The sequence below is a fragment of the Takifugu rubripes genome, chromosome 21 (assembly GCF_901000725.2).
Source record: "Takifugu rubripes chromosome 21, fTakRub1.2, whole genome shotgun sequence".
Taxonomy (NCBI): Eukaryota; Metazoa; Chordata; class Actinopteri; order Tetraodontiformes; family Tetraodontidae; genus Takifugu; species Takifugu rubripes.
Window position 1 is genome coordinate 18,611,359 of NC_042305.1, and position 19,455 is coordinate 18,630,813.

A 19,455-nucleotide genomic window follows, 5' to 3' on the forward strand; every position below is an offset into this window, starting at 1 on the left:
TTCCAAAGAGAGTAGTAAATGTGACAGGGAACTTGCACTCGCACCCTGGCCCCTGCCATGGCCTCTGCTCTAGCTGTAGGTGTGGCTCGCCACCATGGAGCCACGCCTACAAGGTACAAATGAGCCTGCATGGGGAATTCTAGCTGGGAATCTCTCGCTCCTCCGCTGCACATCTCTGTTCCCTGATGCCGACTCTGCAGAGGCCCTTAAGAACTTTAACGTGCGCAGCCCGCGCACGGAGCTGACAGTCTCGCTCACTTCCTCCACGACAACCAGCAATGGGAGACACAGCAACCCCATGCTCTGAAGTGATTAATTTTTCATTCCTCCCCATGTTTTCATGTAGAATTAGATGAATATGTCAGCAATTGCAAACCCTGGGGATGAAAGTAAAAAGAGGAGGAGGAGCTGGCAGCTAATGAACGAATGTAGAGCAGGAGAATGAAGACCGGCGCCTTTGTCAATAATCAATGTGTGTTTTTGACTCTACTTTTCTAACTTACAAACTGATCTTATCCGTTTTACATGCAATGTCAAGGTCTAATGTCTATAACGCTACTCTGTTGGAACAGTTTCATGATTTATTTTATCAGAAAACATTATTATTGTAGGGGCCGTCGCATTATTGCAACAAACCGGCTGGGAGGAGCTCTTTGTGTATAGATGGGGGGTGAAAATGAGCAGAAAATCTAACTGTTCCATATCAAGGAATATTTTTACCGCTGCTAATGTGACTTAAATACCTTGTTCCACAGCTGAGTGGCCTAGCACCTGCTGCGTGCGGCGGCTAGCCTATTACAGCTTGGTACAGCGCTGTCGCTAATTTTCTGATTCAATTAGCATGCCTCAGAGCTTTCCAGCCTAATTGCGAACTACTTCACAGTTACCTCTCTGATTAATCGCTGCCCATCTGCAAGCCACTGCACACAGAACTTGGTGGAACAAATTTGTATATTCCCAAATATCAGCTGTGCCGCGGCGATGTGTTACACGGTTTCACTGCCAGGAGGCCAATGAGAGGCCTGGATGGTTGACTTGTGCCCTAATGCAACAGAACCATGTGGCATAAGAAAACAGATTAGCTCCTGCTGATCGGAAAGCCCAGGATTGGTGTTATCTAATATTACTATTGTATTGCCATTCAAAATGCATGTACAGATAAGAAAACGATAAAGATGGCTTTCTTGCTACTCTCTATGGCTTTTTTTTTCTTGAAGGTAATTTATATGATATGATCAAGGTCCTCCTGAAAAGAAAAGTAATGTTGTCATGGGATAGAGTTAAAAAGACAATCGATTCAAACGTCTGAGTGCATGCAACTGTCATTTTAGACAGATTACACACAATGAAAAATCGGGGGGCCAAAATGTTCTAACTTCACGATATGTACAGGAAAATTCTGAGCAACCTTAAAATGTGTCTCCCACACCCCAAAAATGTGGAGCTCTCCATATGGTGACAATTATTGGTGGATGAGGGCATTTTCCCCCTCTCTTTCACCTTTCACAATAATTGGAGTGATTAAATAAACCACAGAAAACGAACCTCCAGCAACATAAACAAGTTTGATATTGCAGCTTCACTTTTTATCAAATATAATTCTATAAATCTGTTATTATATGGAGAATTGTGTTAAAAATCCTAAAATATAGAAATCATCTCCATAAATATTCAAACCGGAGGCTTGAATTTTAAATGAGAGAAAGTTTAACGTCACAGAATAAGTTCCTGTTGGATGCTACCAGTGATGCAGCGAGGTAGGACATGAGGCGTCCACGGTGATCAGGACTGACTGGCGGATACGCAATTTCTTTTAAATGTCCGCCAAATGGAGCGGTCAGGTTCGCGTAGTCTAGACTTGGAGGTCAACCTTCCTGGAATCTCACCAAGAGACCCATCACCTCTTCCACCAAATCAGATCAATAGCTCCACATTGTCTGGGCCGCCAGCCAGTGTCTACTGGCGATGACCTCATGAGCTCGTGAAGCACAGGACAGATGACAGAAGCAACACGGCGAAACACCCGGGCCGAGCAGAGGAGGGCAGAGATTATGCTATCAGGGAAGAAAGGAACTGGGTGGGAGAGAATGGTGGAAGAGAACACGAGGAGAGGGCACCCGCGAGGGTTCAAGAGGAAGCCAGCGCCATAATATCAAAGAGGGAGGGTGTATCAGGGGTGAGCGGAGAGCTTTGACAATGAGAGAGAGCAGAAAGACGGTTGAAGGAGCGAAGCTCGGGTCAGAGGTAAGGTTGAGGTGTCTCAGGTTATCACATCAGCCAGTCAGTTCCAGGCTTCCAGCTATCATAGGCAGGGCGTGTTGCTTTCAATCCGACACAATCCGCTCCTCTGTTCTCTAACCCGGCCCTATTGACAGCTCTGAAACCAAGGTCAGAGCAGTGTTTACACAGCCTTTAGCCCAAATTACATCATACAAACCCGGGCCTGCCTCCAGGATGCATCACACTGTCAATGAGAATAAATGACCGTGCGGGAAGAGGAGAAACGGAATAAGACGGACAAAATGTGATTAAAATGTGAAAATAATCAGACGTAGGACCGGATCAGGAGCCACTGTCGTGCTGGCGGTGCTTTCTACTGACGAACGGACACCCTAAGCAAAAAGGCACATATTCCATTGTGTTGCTGGTTTCCAATAATGATTCATAACCCTCTGGCTGCACTGGAATATCACACCAATATGTCAGCGCTTTGATTTGGCCACAATTTGCATGGTTATAATAGCTTATCGACGGACTCAAGGTTGAGCAGGGCCAGGTGGCTCCGCTGTAATGACTGGCCGTGTGCCTCCGACAGTTTATTTCAAGCTTCTTTGGCTCGGTCGCCAACCCCCCCCCCCCCCCCCCCCCCCCCCCTTTCCCGTCAATACCCAATCTTGATCCAGATATCTGCATCTCCACAAACACAGCCTCCCCCCACCTGCACTTGTCAACACCCCCAGCTCTACCTCCTGTTTCCCCTCAAATCCAGTGTTCTTTTCTATAAATTATTCCTGTATCATACAAGCATTTCCCATGGAGATCAATACAGGTGCAATTCATTAGACTTCCCCAAATCTGCTTGTCTGCGAGCATTTGCCCATATAACAGCGATCGACTCTCTTGGTTTTGGCCGCGCTCCCACGTACTTTTGACATTTTTTACCGTAGCCAGAAGCACATTTGACCTTTGTGGAATTGTCTCAGCCTCGTAATGTGTTAAAACAACAACAAAACTTTAAACTTCACCAGATTCAGTTTATAATAATATGGAGAAATTCACAACGTGGACAATTAATACAGTAAAATTAACTCAATCAGTTAAAGCAAATCAATCACAATTTTAAAAAAGACACATTGATAACATTGATAAGTTAAATGCTCATCTCGCCTCGCATCTTCATCCCTTCGGGGGTCACGGGGACGCTACACAATGGGCGAAGGCAGGTCCCCCCCCCTCCCTGAATGAGTCGCCAGTTTATCTGGGCCCTACATGAGCATTTGTGGGTTCGGTACCTTGCTCAAGGGTACCTCGGCAGTGCTCAGAAGGCCTTCTGGCACCTCCCCCGACAGCCAGATCACCTTCCATGGTTTGTCTGCACTCGTACCGAGAAGGTTTGGTTTTTTGTTCTGTCAGAGGGAAACACCTCGCATGAAAGCACGAGGCGTCGCGTTTCACAACACTGTTTAATTTAATATTTAATATTTGACACAAACAAATTAATAAGAAAACTGCAAACACACAGAAACAATCAGAACGTTTTTTCCTCAGGATTCCTTTTGATGAGAAGCTAAATGATGTGTTGTACTGTTGCTAAAAAACAAAGGCTCCAACGCCTCCCACTGCTCATGTGATCACAAGCGCTCGTATTTACTTTGACAAATCAATTCTGAAACATCTCCTTTTGGGCTGTTATGAAGCCATTTCTAAAATACAAAGGCGGGTGGGGAGGGGAGGGGTGAAAAGAAGAAAGGGGTGGTGGAAGCAGGCGAGTGCTGGTCCTCATCCGAGAGGTCAAAGCAAAGGAAGTATGGCCATGCCCACTCAGCTGGAACGCAATGTGGACGCGGAGACGCCGACTTCTGGAGCCCTGCCAAGGACCTCTAACCCCGCAGCGCTTTCTGTGGCTTTGCCCCCAAACTCAACAATGAGTGAGAACCTGCCCCCCTCCCCCACTCCGCCAGCCCCGAACCTCGCCTGCTGCATCTCCCTTCCCCGCTTCGCACTCGTTCTGTCACTCGGCTAAACATGTTCATTATGACACGGTAGCACGGAGGACGCTTGCTAATGGAGGGGAAAATTAATGAGTGAGGCTGAACTTTAGATACTGATACTGACGTTTGCCAAAATAGTGCAGTCATGTATGTTTTAACACCGGGCGGTTGTGCGTGTGCGGGACCACGCTCTCGGGCGTCTGCGTGAAAGACAATGGAGCACGTGAGCGAGCGCAAAGAGCTGTGAGTGACACACACGTACGCACACCATAGAGCAAATCTGATTACAGTGTAGAGGAAGATGAGTAGGATGAGCCAAACACCATAATATCATTTCAAAGAAGGGACAGAGATAGGGCAAGCTAGGGTGAGGGGCTTATCAGGGGGGTGGGGCAAGGGCTTAGATGGTCAGAGGTCAGACCTACAGTGCAGCGATCTAATGTCTGTCTGGAGCTTAGCTCACATTAAAAAAAATTAATAAATAAGATACAGAAACTAGGCCAGGATTCAAACGATGAAACGCTCTACAAATAGCTCGCTGCGTAAATAAAAGTTCAAATAGTTCAAGCGTTTGACGGCGGTGGAGCCTTGTTATTCCTTCGAGATAAAGCCATGGGTAATTTATTGTATGCATTGCTCATGCTGTAAACATGCAGAGAGATTTTACTCTAAGATAACCTGCGTTTTAATGTCCTAGAGGGTAAAACACCAATATAGGGATTGCCGGCGAGGCTTTAGTCCTGTTGGGTGAGGGATAAAGGGCAGCGCTGGACATAAACCTTATGAGGAGAATGCGAGGTATGGCCTGGGCCTCAGGTTAAATCCTCAGCGTCATTTGAAAGAAACATTTTCATCACTTTATTATCATGTGATTTGTGGACTAATATTGAATGTATTAAAAGAGATTACAGTTGCATTAGAGGATTAGAGAAACCAGGAATTAATGCACTGTGACCCTGCAACCATTCATGCCACAGAGAATTCACACCAACCGTGGAGTGATTCCAATCTGATTTCTGGAAAAGTACAGTCTTATTTCCTTATGATCTATGTACGCATTTACCTCTTGTTGACTGCTTTGAAGACTTGCCTGTGTGACGAAGAAGAGGTTGATCCCGGGGCCGGATCGAGGCCGGAATGCCAAGCATGATTTCAAGCTGTATGTCAGAAGCCTTGTCGTGTGTGAGATTACATGTTTCAGCTAGGCTGGGTGGGTGTGGAGCAAAGAACCACTGAGACGTTCTAATATGATCACATCCAGGGTGGACCACAGGAGCCAGGCCGACATGTGACTGGCTGCGACACCTCGAGGCCAAAGGTCAGCACAGATTTCAGCAAATCTGGGCAGGCACGGCATGAGCTTATATACGTGGAAGGAGGGAGCATTGGCCTACAACCCTTACCTGCTAAGACCCTTGAAGTCTTTTAGCCTGACCTAGACTTGACTCCTTCATCTGGGATGTTAGCTATACTAATTACTACCTGATAGCTGCCTGGTGCCAAACGCAATTCACTTCCCCTCAATTCTTCTCAATCCCGCCCCAACAGCTGGTGCCAACCTCACTTAGCGACTGTGAAGTGTTTCAAACATAAAGTGCGTGTCCCCCCCCTTTCTTTTCCTCTGACGCTCCGCGCCTTTTGTTTAGGGTTTGTTATCTGGCCACATGTTGTTCAGAGGCCAGGGCTGAGGGCAAATGGGGAGCTGCACAATGTAACATCAGAAGGTCAGCTGGCATGCATTCCAGAAGAGAGACAGAGAGAGCTGGGGGGGGGGGAGCATTTCATAAGCCAAACAAAAGGAGATTAAAATGGCGCCAAAGATGGATTTGGAATTTCTACTTCAGAAATGCTTCTACCCATGTGTATCTGGTAGGATAGATACAACTGTCCTCCTTGGATACTGTGGTGGGAGTCAAGGTAACGGGGTCACACCAGTCAGTTGACTTAAACCCAAGATTAGGCAAAAACGTCCCTTATAGAAGGTATAATATATTTCCTTTCTGCCTTGAGGTGCTATCTTGTACTCCGTGGTCCCCTACAACCTAATCTTTCGGACTTCCCCTCGGCCCAGACCCTTTTCCATGCCCTCTTGTCCAATCCTACACCAATGTGAGTGTGCGTGTGGTTCTCAGAGTGCATGTCTATACGGTGCGATCTATCATTAACCCTGTCCACATGTGTACGTCTCACACCCTGTCAGAGTCATTTGTAAATGCACGGGCGTTTCACCTGCGTGTGCACGTATGCCGACAAGTGGCCAGTCTATGTAGATTAGATACAGTATGTGAGCCCCCCAGCAGGCGGACATACTGGTTTCAAGAGCCTGAGTGATGTGATAACCAGCCTGTCTCTGGGTTACGCAGATAACCCACGTGTACACACGGATTTTTGTAAACACAAGGGTACAAGAAAGCATGAAGGCAGCGCTTCAAGCTTAACAAGCGCATCGCCAGAAGATCACATCATAGTCTGTCAAAGTTGTTGCAGGATGAAAGTTCAAGAGTGCAAGGGTGAAACTAAAAATAGCACCACAATACCAGAGGCCAACTCTGACTCCAGAATATTAGTTCCAAGACTTTATCTTTAAAAAAAAAATAAAACTCTTTATAAATGAATCTCACTCACTGGGGAACACAAACGGTACTGTAATTATCTTTAAGACACATTCACTTCAGTGGTTTTCACTCAGTCTTGGACCAGTTTCGGAGCGAAAAAGCTTGCTGACACACAGGTCAAAGGCTGCGTGAGCCTGCCCAGAGCCGCCACAGGCCAGTAACGGTCAAAGGGATGTTGTCGGATAAACAACAGAAGCAGGAAAAGAGGGTTAAGGAGGAGTTATACCATCCTTGAGGGATCAGTGCAGCTATCCCATTACTTACAGGCACAATAAGTGCAACCCTCCCAAAAATGCAGCCTTCAAAGGTACAAACAAACTACGTTTATTACCCATTCTTCTCCTCGGTGCATTCAATGTAAAAAAAGAAAAAAGGAAAAAACAATCCTCCTCTAATTGCTAAAGTTCTCTGGTGCTCGTGTAATTTGGTTTCCACTGGCAGTCATGACTGCTATGTTGAAGCGGGTTAGTACTGGTTTTATGCGTCAACAACAGGTGAAAGGTCACCGACGCACACTCAAACCCTGCCTAATCGTGGACTCGCCTTTTGCTTACATGATTAGAAAAACAGTGAGCTTTTTTTTTTCCTGAGGGGAAAAAACATCAGATTTTAAAGCTGTTTGCAGCTCAAAGACCTTGAATGATGTTTTCCTTTTTATGTTTTTAATAATCTATTAAACAATATGTGCAATACAAAAAACATTTTTATGGCTTCCAGGTCCATTTTAATAGCATAGGATAAATACATCGGATAAATAATGAATGTATAGGGTTTTAACTAAAGGAAAAGTGGTATGCTTAAGGTAATATTGGGAGATACACTCAGCATTAAAATGAAAATTACTCTGCAAATGTGGATCTTAACATGGGCTCTTTAGAACTGCCCTGTGCACAGACAGTATATATTTATATTAGTAGATCTTTAACTGTTGTCGAACTCTACGCAGAGAGCGAAATGGGTGGGATGTAGTGTTGCAGTGGCTATTAGGAATATATTCAGTAGTTTAGCACAACTGTTTGCCGTAGGGGGGCAAATAGCAGCATTTAGTTAGTTTAGCATTCCTTTATATGGTGGAATTATGAGCTGTGAGGACATTGTGACCCGTGATTAGTGAAAAGATTAACCTCTCTTTGCTGTAACCTACTTTGGCTCATCAAGTTTAAAAGAGTAGAAACTCACTAATATAGTCACAAGCAATATTAACAGTTTATTACCACGTCATTTATTTTTACATACTAACTCTTATTTGGTGACAGTGGTGAAACTGGGAGACTATGCTGGCGTTTTTTTGTATTAAGATTTCTTCCCAGGCCGTGAATTCATCTGAAACCAGCCTCGAACCACACGAACCCAGCATTTGTTTGCACTTCCCACCGTCATTGCCATGTTTGCATGGATTCTGTTTATTATGCAGCCATGAATTTTGATATATACTGTATGTAGTATGTCTGAGTTCATCTTTACAAAGTAGTTTGCCACATGTCGAGGTCAGGGCTAAATGCTGGGCGGATTAGAGCCTATACCGAGTCAATGAGAAGAGGCCATATGGGCAAATGAGATCCATTTCCGTGAAGCACTAATCTGGGATGCCCTCTGAGTCACCAGGAATGGACAGTACACACAACAGCTCAGAGGCTTGAGGATTCCAAAGCAGCCCGTGGCCTAATAGTGCACCCAGTACATTAGCTCCCCCATCTGACCCTGCATGCTTAGAGGTATAAGCTTGGTTTTTAAAGAGGAAAAAAAGAGCCAAACAATGGAGAGCAAACAAATAAACTACCTGGTTCTATAATGTATGGGTTCATTAAGAGTTGCCAAAGCGTGTGCACACATGTAAGATTTAAATCAAATGATATATGATACAGTGTTTTACTGACTCTACAATTTAAAAAAGTATAGCTCTTAAAAGAAATACATTTAGTCATTAGCAGCTGCTGAATTAAAGCTTGGTATTCGCCCTAGAGCAAGAAAAATATTCATAAATAAAACAGTTGGAGGTAATACAGCACAAAAAAGAAGATAAAACATGAACAGAGGTACTTATTAGAGATACTATGATTGGCTGTGAGGCAGGTAACAGAAGGACAAATGGACAAATCTTAGAACTAATAAGAGTGAATACGGAACAGCCCTCATGGGCAAATCTGGCACCAGGATGATAATGAGATTATAAAACCCCACTATATTGCAGCAAATTGTATAAGTGTTTCATTGAACCTTGTTGAACTTTCATTTATGCATGCCAGCGCTTTTCCCTTTTTGTCTCTTTCTTCTTTTTCCTGGGCTGATGGGGAGAATCGTAGAAAGGAGGAGAGGATAAATGCCTCCTGGATAGAGTTTACCTATTGCAGGGGTGAACCAAAGACCACAGACTAGCTTTCCAGACACGCTTCAAGTTAGCATAATCAGAATAACTTAAACAGTTCAAGTAGCTGCGCTCCGCACACGAGATGTGATTCTAAAGCGCGCTTCACATCTTATCAGCATCTTTCATGCTCGTATCACCTTTAAACAAAGTTATTTATAAAATATCTATGCCCAGCTGTAAATGTAGCTGCAATCCAGCTGCCTTTGATACCCGCCCAGTGGGATTCTATTGAGCTAAATTTAACAACGTGTGAAATGTGGCACAAATAGAAACTCTAACATTTAAAAAGCACACCAGCACGCGTTTAAGCTCCGCTGACAGTTCCCTGTTTCTTCAGGATCCCGTTGCTGGAGATGAAGTCTAAATATACATTTTCACTTTTTAAATAGGCAAATGTTTATTAAGATTATGACAATATCAATGGTTTTGCACGAACCGCACTATTAATAATTAAAGGAGATAAATAAATATGATCCTTAAAAGTATTTTAACAACTTAAATGAATAACCAGATGATTTATTGCAAATGTCACAATCTCCGCTTATAATATTTAGCTTTCCCAAGACTTATAAATGATTAGCTTACTGTATTGATCATCTTTGTTACCTGCTGTCTGTTAAGACAAACACATGGTAACACCCTCGTCCAGAAGCTGCTGCCAGGTTTTGTGTATTGACCATGTTGACATATCTGATTCCGATCTGGGTGAAGATAAATGTCTGACAGCGAGCAAAGAGCTGGAGCAGATCAATAAACATGGACAGTCCTCCAGGATTGAATCAAAGTGTTCAAGTCTGGTCAAGTCTTTGGTTCAAAGGAAACATCCCTGAGAGAGAACAACACACACGAGCGACCAGATTGGCCCGTCAGCGAGCAACAATACCCGTGCTTGACAATGGACCGAGGCGAGAGTTGTGTTGGGACGCGAACTAAAGGTTCGAGCAAACTCATCCCGCCTTTCTGTCCGTGGCTGAAACAACAGTTCAAGTCACTTTTAAAGGTTTCGCCCATTCACTCAAAATAGTTCCAGGAACTTTGGATTGTAACATCATTTAAACTATGTTTAACAACTGTCAAAACAGGAAACCTAAAAGAAGTTGAGAAGGAAAAGTGAAATGTTGATGAATGCACAACCACAAGGACCTTAGGTTCATGTTGAGTCCAGTAGTGACAGAATGCTGGAAGTTCGTTCCATTTAAGCCCCACTATCGCTCGTGCATATTTAAATACACTCCTGTTAATGTTGTCTTGGAACATTTTCTTTCTTTCCCTTGATGGTCACTTAAGATGATGAAGAATTTTAATTGCCGACATATTTTGGCATCCTGTCAAACCAGAAGAATGCTGAGTTTTGATTGGCTATTTTGGAGAAAGCCGCCAGATTGAACTTGGGGTCATTTGAACTGATTTAAGTTGTGCACGTTACAGAAAACCCAAATCAGCCACAATCAAACATGTATTGTGATGTTATGTTCTGTTAAATTACAGCCCAAGAATTCCCATAATTCCAAAGACATCTCAGCCACTCAATGGTGCTGAGAAAGTCTCCATAATGGAAATTAAAGTCTTTTTAAGAAATCAGTAAAAGTGGCTGCAAAACATTTATTCTTGTGTTCCCTTAAAAGAACTCCTCCGTTGTGACTAAATCTATCAACATTGTCTTATTTTGAAGGTGTGTTCATTTTAGTTTCAAGGTACGATAAAGTTGTCTTAAGTACTCAACAAAAATGGTTCTAGCTCTTGAATTACAATTTCAGTTTCGGCTTTTAAATGCCCAAAGACCCAAAAAAAATCAATCATTAAAAATCAAGCAACTCACAGAATGTAACACATCGCTAACAGTTCCCCAGTTCCAGTCATCAGCAGCGTTTGGTGCCTGTTTTCCACAGCTTGATCTTCTGTCACAGAGATGACCCAGACAACAGCCTGGCGGAACCTCAGAGGTCAGAGGTCAGAGTCCAGTTCAGCAGAGTTTACTTGTCTATTTCCTGCAGCACTCGTGTAATGTGTGCTGCTGAGGCTGAGGAATGCCCCTCCCCCCCAATGCAAATGGTACGACAGAGGCACAAACACGTGTTGGTGTGATCTTCTGTCGAGGCGGCGGACTTCCACCTGACCAAGCTGAAAAAACAGTGGTTGGTGGGGTTAATTAGAGTGGGCCCGAGTTGGCTCGAAAAAAGTTAAGTTGCATAAAAAACATCAATAAGCGTGTGTGTGTGTGTGTGTGTGTGTGTGTGTGCGTGTGTGTGTGTGTGTGTGTGTGTTAGAGGTTAAGGAGGTGCAGACAGCTAGGGGTGTTTCTCAGTCAGCAATATACGGTTCAGGGAGGTTAAAGTTCCAGTAGAGTTCTAGACCACACCAGTGTGTGTGTGTGTGTGCGTGTGCGTGTGTGTGTGTGTGCGTGTGCATGATTGCATCTCTGGAAAACTGCCTCCTTTCATTCGCAGGCCCCCGTTATGCTTTTGATGTATCTGGTCACATTACAAATAAAACGTGCATCATGTCACAGGAATTATTTCCCATTTCAGTAACCAGACTGCAACACTTTTATTCCCAACTTCCTGTTATGTTCGCTTCTGCTCCAGAATTCATTCATAGGCATCAGGGGGAGCAGAGATGGCTGGTGCAAAAGAAATCCTGGTCAAGGACTGTATTTAAAGTGTAAAGGAAAATGAAAGTGAGTGTCTTTCTGCAGCCCATTAGAGTTAATTACAGCCTTGTGTTGGGATGCTTGTAACAGAGCAGGCTTGGTAATTAAAATACAGGTAAGACATTAACTTACTTTGGTTAGCCATTAATCAGTGTTTACATTCAGAGAAGCCTCTCTGTGTAATTAATAATCAGCTTGGACAATGAGTAATCGCCCAAGAGGAAATTGTGTGCCTGTGTGTGTGTGTATGCATGTCTGTGCTATTAGTAAAGGGAGTTTTCCCATTCTTTACTGGTCAAACAAGCAATCAACCATCCCACTCGTGGAAAACATGCAGCAAAAACGGGAGTCGAGAACTCCACCTACAGTATATGTAATGATTTGCTGTTTATTTACTTCTTTGTTTGAAAAAAAAAACCCTGGCATGGAAACATCCAAACCTGGAAGCAGCCCAGGAGGACGGGCTGATCCGTCACCTCCGAGCTGTGGGGTTAAGGGCTTGAGGTTAAGGGCTTTGCTCGAGGGCTCCTCGCTGTTGAAATGAAGCAGGGGTCGCCATTGTTTTCACTTTTGCTACTGAAATGTTTCCAGCGGGTCATGGAGGTGACATCCCAGTGACAAGTGTAACCTTTTGGCCACCGCTGCCTCCGGGCTTCGCCGTTCTTCCAGTGCTATCAAAATGACAATGAAGGATCCAAACGATCACATGTTGGGTAACCTGCACCGAACGGTCTTGAGCAAGATTCACGACTGCATCTCGAAAGGTTCCTCAACACGTGCACACACACCCGAGACCTTTCCAACAGGAGTTTGGCTCACCTTTTGTATCGCGCCTGTGTTTTGGCATGCAGCTAAATGATAAAATTCCACCGGTAAATGCCAGACCAATGACCTCCTCGGTGAAATAAATTCCTCATGGAGGAAAGAAAAAAAGAGTAAAGTGATGAATTATTTAAAGCAAATAAATGAATTTCAAGACATGTAAGGCTACAGATAAAGGGAAAAAAAAACATTTTTAGAAATAACCACTGCCCTCTCCACCGAGAGAGTGTAACTGAGAAAAAAGAAAGAGGGAGCATAAAATTGTGAAATGAATTTGAACGCTCTGTGCGCACATTTGTTACTTTAACCATTATGTTAACCTTCAGAGACGAGAGCGTCTTATCGCACTATTCTGCTAATTCACGCTGGTCCTGGGTCCACGGGCGAGCAGGGTGTTGTTTGACCTCATAGACACAAATGTGTGTGTTAAACTGAATGATTGTGTGTGGGCGGTTGGATGAGTAATCCATCTGCACACAGACACAAGAACATACACATGCCTTCACCATAGATACAGTCCCGGCAGCAGTAGCCATGGTGAGCTGCGTGAGTGCTGGTTGAAGTGCCAGGCCACAAAGCCCTGACAGCCTTCCCTCAACCTTCCCTCACCCTCCTCACCTCTGCTGGTCCGCGGTGACTCTGAACACAATGAGCCGCTGCCTGTGAACCTGCCAGGCTGCCAAGGACACAAAGATGACTGAGACAACCTTTGACATCAGAGGCTGCCACCAAAAAGCCAGAGACAAGAATAGTTGGCAGCTCTGTTAACAGGCCAGTGTCTCCGATATATTGAGCCCAGTTGAGGCAGCAAAAGTCAATAGAGCACGAGTCAATAGTGCATAGATACAGATGGCCGCTGTGTCAAACAGGTCGGCATCAGGACAATGCCAGCCCTGCCGAGGGTTTCAGACACGCAGGCCGCGCTATCGCGGCTCAAAGGTTGCTGTCTTTTGACCGATGGCAGTCGCCGAAATAAGAGAAACGACACATCAAGGCAAAAAACCCTGACATTTGGACATGAAATACAGTATGCGTTTTATATTGAAGATGACATTTCAAGGAGCTGATTCACTGGAAGATGTTGAGGGTTGCCCACCTACGCAGCCCCGTGCGGAACACGGTGTTTCAGTGGCCGAGATGAGATAAGTGCGTTAGAGATGTATTCACTGACATGTGCAGCATGTGGAAGATGACCTATACGTTTACTGTGATGTCCGCGAGGGGGGGGGTTGAATGGAGAGAAATGACAGGGCATAACGTGAGTAATGAGACACCTCTGCGCAGATTTGCATGTGCAAGAAAGAGTGAAGGCGTAAATATCGAGCAAAAGAATCCAAGCGGTGCGTTCAGAAGCCATGGCTGGTTCTGCGCGTGTGCCTTTTAAAACAACGCCGCAATCAGCGTCTTATCAACGGTCATGTTGAGGATTACAGCTTTCATCCCTAATCCTACATTAAGGACACATTCTCGTGATGACCGCGACATCATGGAGGCCAGTCAGCCACAGAGAGGGCACTGAAACAGGAAGCCCGACGCCACGGGAGAGGATTAATGAATGGAGGAGGCAGAGCAGATGATGAAAACCAAGGAAGGTGCCACTAAGAAGACACAAATAGAACTGGAAATCAAACGGCACTTTTCTTTGTGACACGCAGCCCCTGTTTCTGAGGTTTCCACGTAATCTGCCACAGCCTCAGTGTTTCTGACAATGACAGGCAGCTAATAATGCTTCCGAACCGCCCAACCCCCACAAAAACACGCAGCACTTAACGAACCCTAATAATCTCGCGCCGCTTTATGAACACATAAACAGAAGTCAGAGCCCGAAGTCTGTCTTTCCACATCTGTCATGCATATTTTTGCTATAAATCTCCCCCCGCTGCACAGGCAAGTCTGTTTGTGACACTAATAGGTTTCAAGTGTGACCAGCTTTACAGCGCCTAATAGATTTGCTGAAATTTCCCTCACAAAAATAAACTATTTTCTTTTTTTCATTAAGATTCCTGTTAAAAACAGATACTTAAGCCCTGCTTTTAAAGTCCTAAACCGACAATAGCAAAGGCCACAAGCAGAGGTAATGCCTTTCATCACTGGAATTTGAAATACTGCTAATACTCACGGTGCAATCCAGAATTAATTTTTCACCAGAGTAGAAAAAATATACACTTAGCCAACGTTGACACAGAGCAAATTGCCTGTACATGAGGCTCTGCCAGATTCTGACCTACAAAACTGGGTGTCAGTTCTCGACGGTCCAATGATCTTAGATTTAATCAAGTCAAATTTAAATCTAAAGTCAAAGTCTTTCACAGTCTTTATATTTGGGGAAAAAGAAATCAATCTCTGTGGACACACTAAGTCGATATTGGTTGGGTGTGTTTATAGACGCGTTTTGCTTAATACCTGCAGAGACGCGGGGGCAGTCAGGAAGCATGGAGTCCAGTGGGGCGTCCAGGGGCTCCGAGCTCGATACCCAGTTACAACAGTGCTGTAGACAGAGGGAAGGCAGAGATTAACAACTGCGCTCGAACGAAAGATTATCTATATTGCTTCTAAAAGTAAGAACTCTAATATGTCATAGCAAGCATGAGGACACCACCCTGCATGAACACAAGAACGGGGGCTGACAAAAAAAACTGGACCGAGAAAAAAAGAAAATACCAGGAAGAGCGGGAACAAAGGAGAGGTGGACAGGTGTCGAGGACAGGGGATGAAGCTAGAAAGAGGTACGGCTATTGCAAAGTATGCCTGTGTGTGTGTGTGCGTGCGTGTGTGCGTGTGCACGTGTGTGTGTGTGTGTGTGGAGGGGGACAAGCAATTAAAAGCTCAGTGACATGTTGCTCAGACAGCTTGGCGTTTTGTTTGTGGTGAGGAGCTATGGCCGTCCACCATGGAGGAGAGGTGGGTGCCTTGGGGAAGGGTGTCTGCCCAGCTTGCTGACCCATAACCCCCTGCACACACCCCTCGTCCTTTCAAGCCACCCCCCCACTTTTCACTTGACAACTCCACTGTCAGAAATGGAAGAAGACCTCTTTATCTAGTGTGTTGCCATCTTCATCTGTCCGTCTGTGCGGCATTCCCTCGCTCTGTCTACAAGGACGTGTCAAACACGGCGTGCTCCAACCAGTTAATTAAGTCCACGACAGTGCACAGGAAACTGCCGTTGGGTGTCCATTGTGTGGGTCAGCTGATGACGACATCGCGCGTTTTCCCGTTTGGACTGTGTAACGAGGATTGGTGCGCTGTGAACTCGGGAGGTTACAAAAACCCGGGGAAGGCGGAGAGGGACATAAGGAGTCTGAGAAGGAATGCTTGGAGGAGACGGTCCACAGATAAGATAAAAGTTCAATAGAAGAAAGCGAAAATGTAAAGAGATTAGAATGTGCAGCTGGCGTCCTTCTGAATCACTGCTTATCTGCCCTTGTTTACCTTCACCCCGGCCCCCCCTGACAGTCATTACAGCGCCGTGCGTGGTTGTGTGTGCTTTTGTGCATGTGGGGGTCAGTGATTGCATCGCGGGGGGTCTCCTGCAGAGGTGTGTAGCGTTGTGAGCCCAAGCACACACGTGTTTTTACATTTTTGCCCCGGGTGACCCTCCCTCCCTCCCAAGGTCTTTACAGAGGAGGCACTGCAGAGTAAAAGCTGTTTAACTTCATTTCAACTTCACCGAAGCCCGTACACGCTCTCCCTACGTGTAAATAAATCCAGGGTCATGTCAAATGTCACACACACAAACAGGCCCTTCCCAGCCGACTTCATAGTAGTCTCAATATTGATTTACAGGGAGACAGCAAGATTAAACACGACGCTTTTTGGACGTTTTTAAATCTGAACAAATTTCTTCTGACGCTATATGTTCAACATGTGTTGCACATGCCCATAGTGATTTATTTACCATAAGATTATAGACAAACCATTTCAAGAGATGATCACGATCAAACATCTGGCCCCAATGTGCAAATCCTTTGGAGATATCAGGAAGTAAGTAGGAGGAATATCAAGTAAGTAAACAAAATTCAATTGCAAACTCAGTATTAAAATGGCAGCTATGAAAACAAGGTTTAACCCATGTGTGATCATTCCTGTTCAATCAAATGCAATAATGAATCAAGCACACTGAAATTACCTCTTAAAGAACACAAATGACCTTTCGCTCTTTTCCGCAGTATGCAATTTCCTACCATCCCGGCAATCAGGCAGATGTCAGAAGGTATACAGCCAAAGAGGGAAAAGTCAGACATTTGCAGAGGGATGTAGGGGAATGTGTTGGGGGGGGGGACGACAAGTCTGCTTGGTAAACAGTGGCAGATTGCGTATTTTTAGTTCCGTGATGGGGTCTCCTCTGAGCCCGGGCTGGGGGGCTGAGCTGGGTTCCGTGACTGCTGATCAAGTGTCTCATTGTATCTCCTTTAATTCATTCAGCGCGTCTCAAGGAAGATGTCAGCTGGGCTGTGGAGCAGGGGCATTGAGGGTGGCTGGAATGAGGGGAAGGACAGGAGTCTTTCAAAGGGGCTGCGCTCTCCCCTCCCCCTGCACCTCCACAGCTACCAGTGGAGGCGGGGGGGGGGGGGGGGGGGTGTTCAATAGATTTGTCAAGGCATCAGCACACAAAGTTCTGCGCGAACAGACACATGTGAGCGTTGCACGCTGCCGCGGTGCTGTGGGAGACCACAGGCGTAAAGGCAGACGCGTAAAGGCAGGGCCTTCTGGCTGGGATCAGAGAGGGCCCGTGTGACAAAAGGATGGCGCATCTCATCGGCTGCCGCTGACGCACGCCATCACCACTTCAAGCAGCTCATTCGCCGATCAATGCTGCCACTGAACGAAAGGCAGACAGAGGAACAAACAAGCAAACAGATCTACCCCCCCCAAACACACACACACACACACACACACCTCCGCTGCTCGGTGCGTGCGTGATGCTTCCGGGGATCAGATACAGGCCGCGACGTTTCTCCCGCAAAGCTTTTTAGAACTCAAGGACAAATTTAAATGTAGTCAATATTGATTTAATAAACAGGTAACATTAGAATCCGGAAAAAAAACTCAAATATTTTGGTACATTTGGCCAATTTGGCTTTTAGAACAACAAAAACTCTGCCCCGTGTCTCAGCTGCTGTGAGATATTGTTGTGTGTTGAGCTTCTTCATTCTTTTTTACCATCCTTGTGCTCAACAGTGATTAAAAAGCAGCATGTCTGCAAAGAATGCAGGTCTAAACGTATGGACAAAACAAATAGAGAAACCCCTGAGATCTGTGGCCATGTGTAATCTGCCTCTGTATTTTTTTTTGGGGGGGGGGGACATCAGGCTCTGACAAAGACCTTAGCGTACAGTACATGATGACCTGGGTAAGGACAAATGCTAACTGCTAATGCTAAATGTATAGTTTGAGGGTATAATCAACAGCAGGCACCCGGTCCACCTCTGTGAGATGCTATTAGGCTTCATTTTGTATATTTTCTGAATATTTCTTCATGCATGTGTGCATGTCAGTGTGGAGATAGAGAGAGAGAGAGCACCACCTGCCACCTTCTGCAAGCCAGAGTGGGAGCCAGTCTGCTGCTTTCACAGAGACACACACCATCACACAGAGGGTAATGGACACAAATCACTGCTCTAGGCTGATGGTAGGCTTATCTAATGGAGCCTTCATGAGGACAGAACAGGTCTCACACAGGTGTCAATATCCGCGACACAGTGTGTGGAACACAACCCTTCTTAAAAGGGACCCAGCCACTCTATACTTTTGAAACCCGGCATTCTATTAAAAAAAACAAAAACACTGAAATAATAAATTTGGCCAAAATGTGATGAAACATCTTCACCAAATACTGCCAAACATCTCCATGATCTCTATTATGTGTAAAAACTGAAAAAAAAGTCCTCAAAACCCCAACATACACTCACTTCTTCACTTCCTCCAGACTTTATATAATCTCTGTGGATTAGGATGGTTTATTCATGACCAGAGTAGGTGTGCTTTATTCGTGTGCGCGCGCGTGTGTGTGTGCATGTATGTGCACTCTGGGCAGGCCACTAGAGTGTGACAGCCGGCCAGCACTGTGACAGGAGACACCTTGGAGACTGTGACAGGCTGCCAGCTGTACACCATCATTCACATTTCTCCATTTTACTGGCTTCTCCTCACTATGCTTCTCATCTAACTCCACATGATTCTCATCTCCATCAGTATTCACTCCTTTCACGTCCTGCTTGTCTTTCTTTTCTTCTTCTTCCACGGCTCTGCCCGTGCATTCGCTGCCGCAGTCGATGGAATTCAAATAAGATAAGTTTTCTTAGGCTTTACTTCCGTTCTGTCTCCATCCATTGTGGCCCTTCCTCTCTTTCCTGGCCGGTCTTAATTCTCTTCTACGTTCTTCTTTTGACCGGACGCCACTGCACCCTGTATTTTGCTTCCCGGCAGTGACGTCAGCTGGCCCTCCTCTGACCCATGAGGTCTGTATAACCTGGCGCAGCAGGCACGGATCTCTAAATCTCGTCTCTTCTCTTTTACCCTCCTCTGCTCATCCCACCATCGAGCGACCTCTTCAACCCCAAAGGGAGGGAATAATCCCCATCCGAGGAGAACAGAACAGAGCACCGCTGGGGTGCACCGACCTCACATGCACCCTAGTCATACAGGCACCCTTATTTATACACCACCTGGGGCAATATTCAGGTTCAGTGCGAGCTCTGCATCATCTGCTCAGCTTTGTGTGTGTTCCATGTGTGTGCTTATACTTCAGTGGGCCATGCAAGGCTTGTTTACACTGAGCACCCAGCTGTG

At 45.3% G+C, this 19,455-nt stretch overlaps 1 protein-coding gene across 3 annotated transcripts in view; it reads right to left on the reverse strand.

Moving 5' to 3' along the window:
* The window catches only part of arb2a (ARB2 cotranscriptional regulator A), a 111,884-nt gene that overhangs the window by 19,145 nt on the left and 73,284 nt on the right, over positions 1–19,455 (reverse strand). For all 3 annotated transcript variants that reach the window (XM_029829802.1, XM_003975248.3, XM_011616064.2), the window contains one exon: positions 15,070–15,154. In XM_029829802.1, coding sequence (XP_029685662.1) covers positions 15,070–15,154 — 85 coding nt within the window. The remainder of the gene's footprint in view (positions 1–15,069; positions 15,155–19,455) is intronic.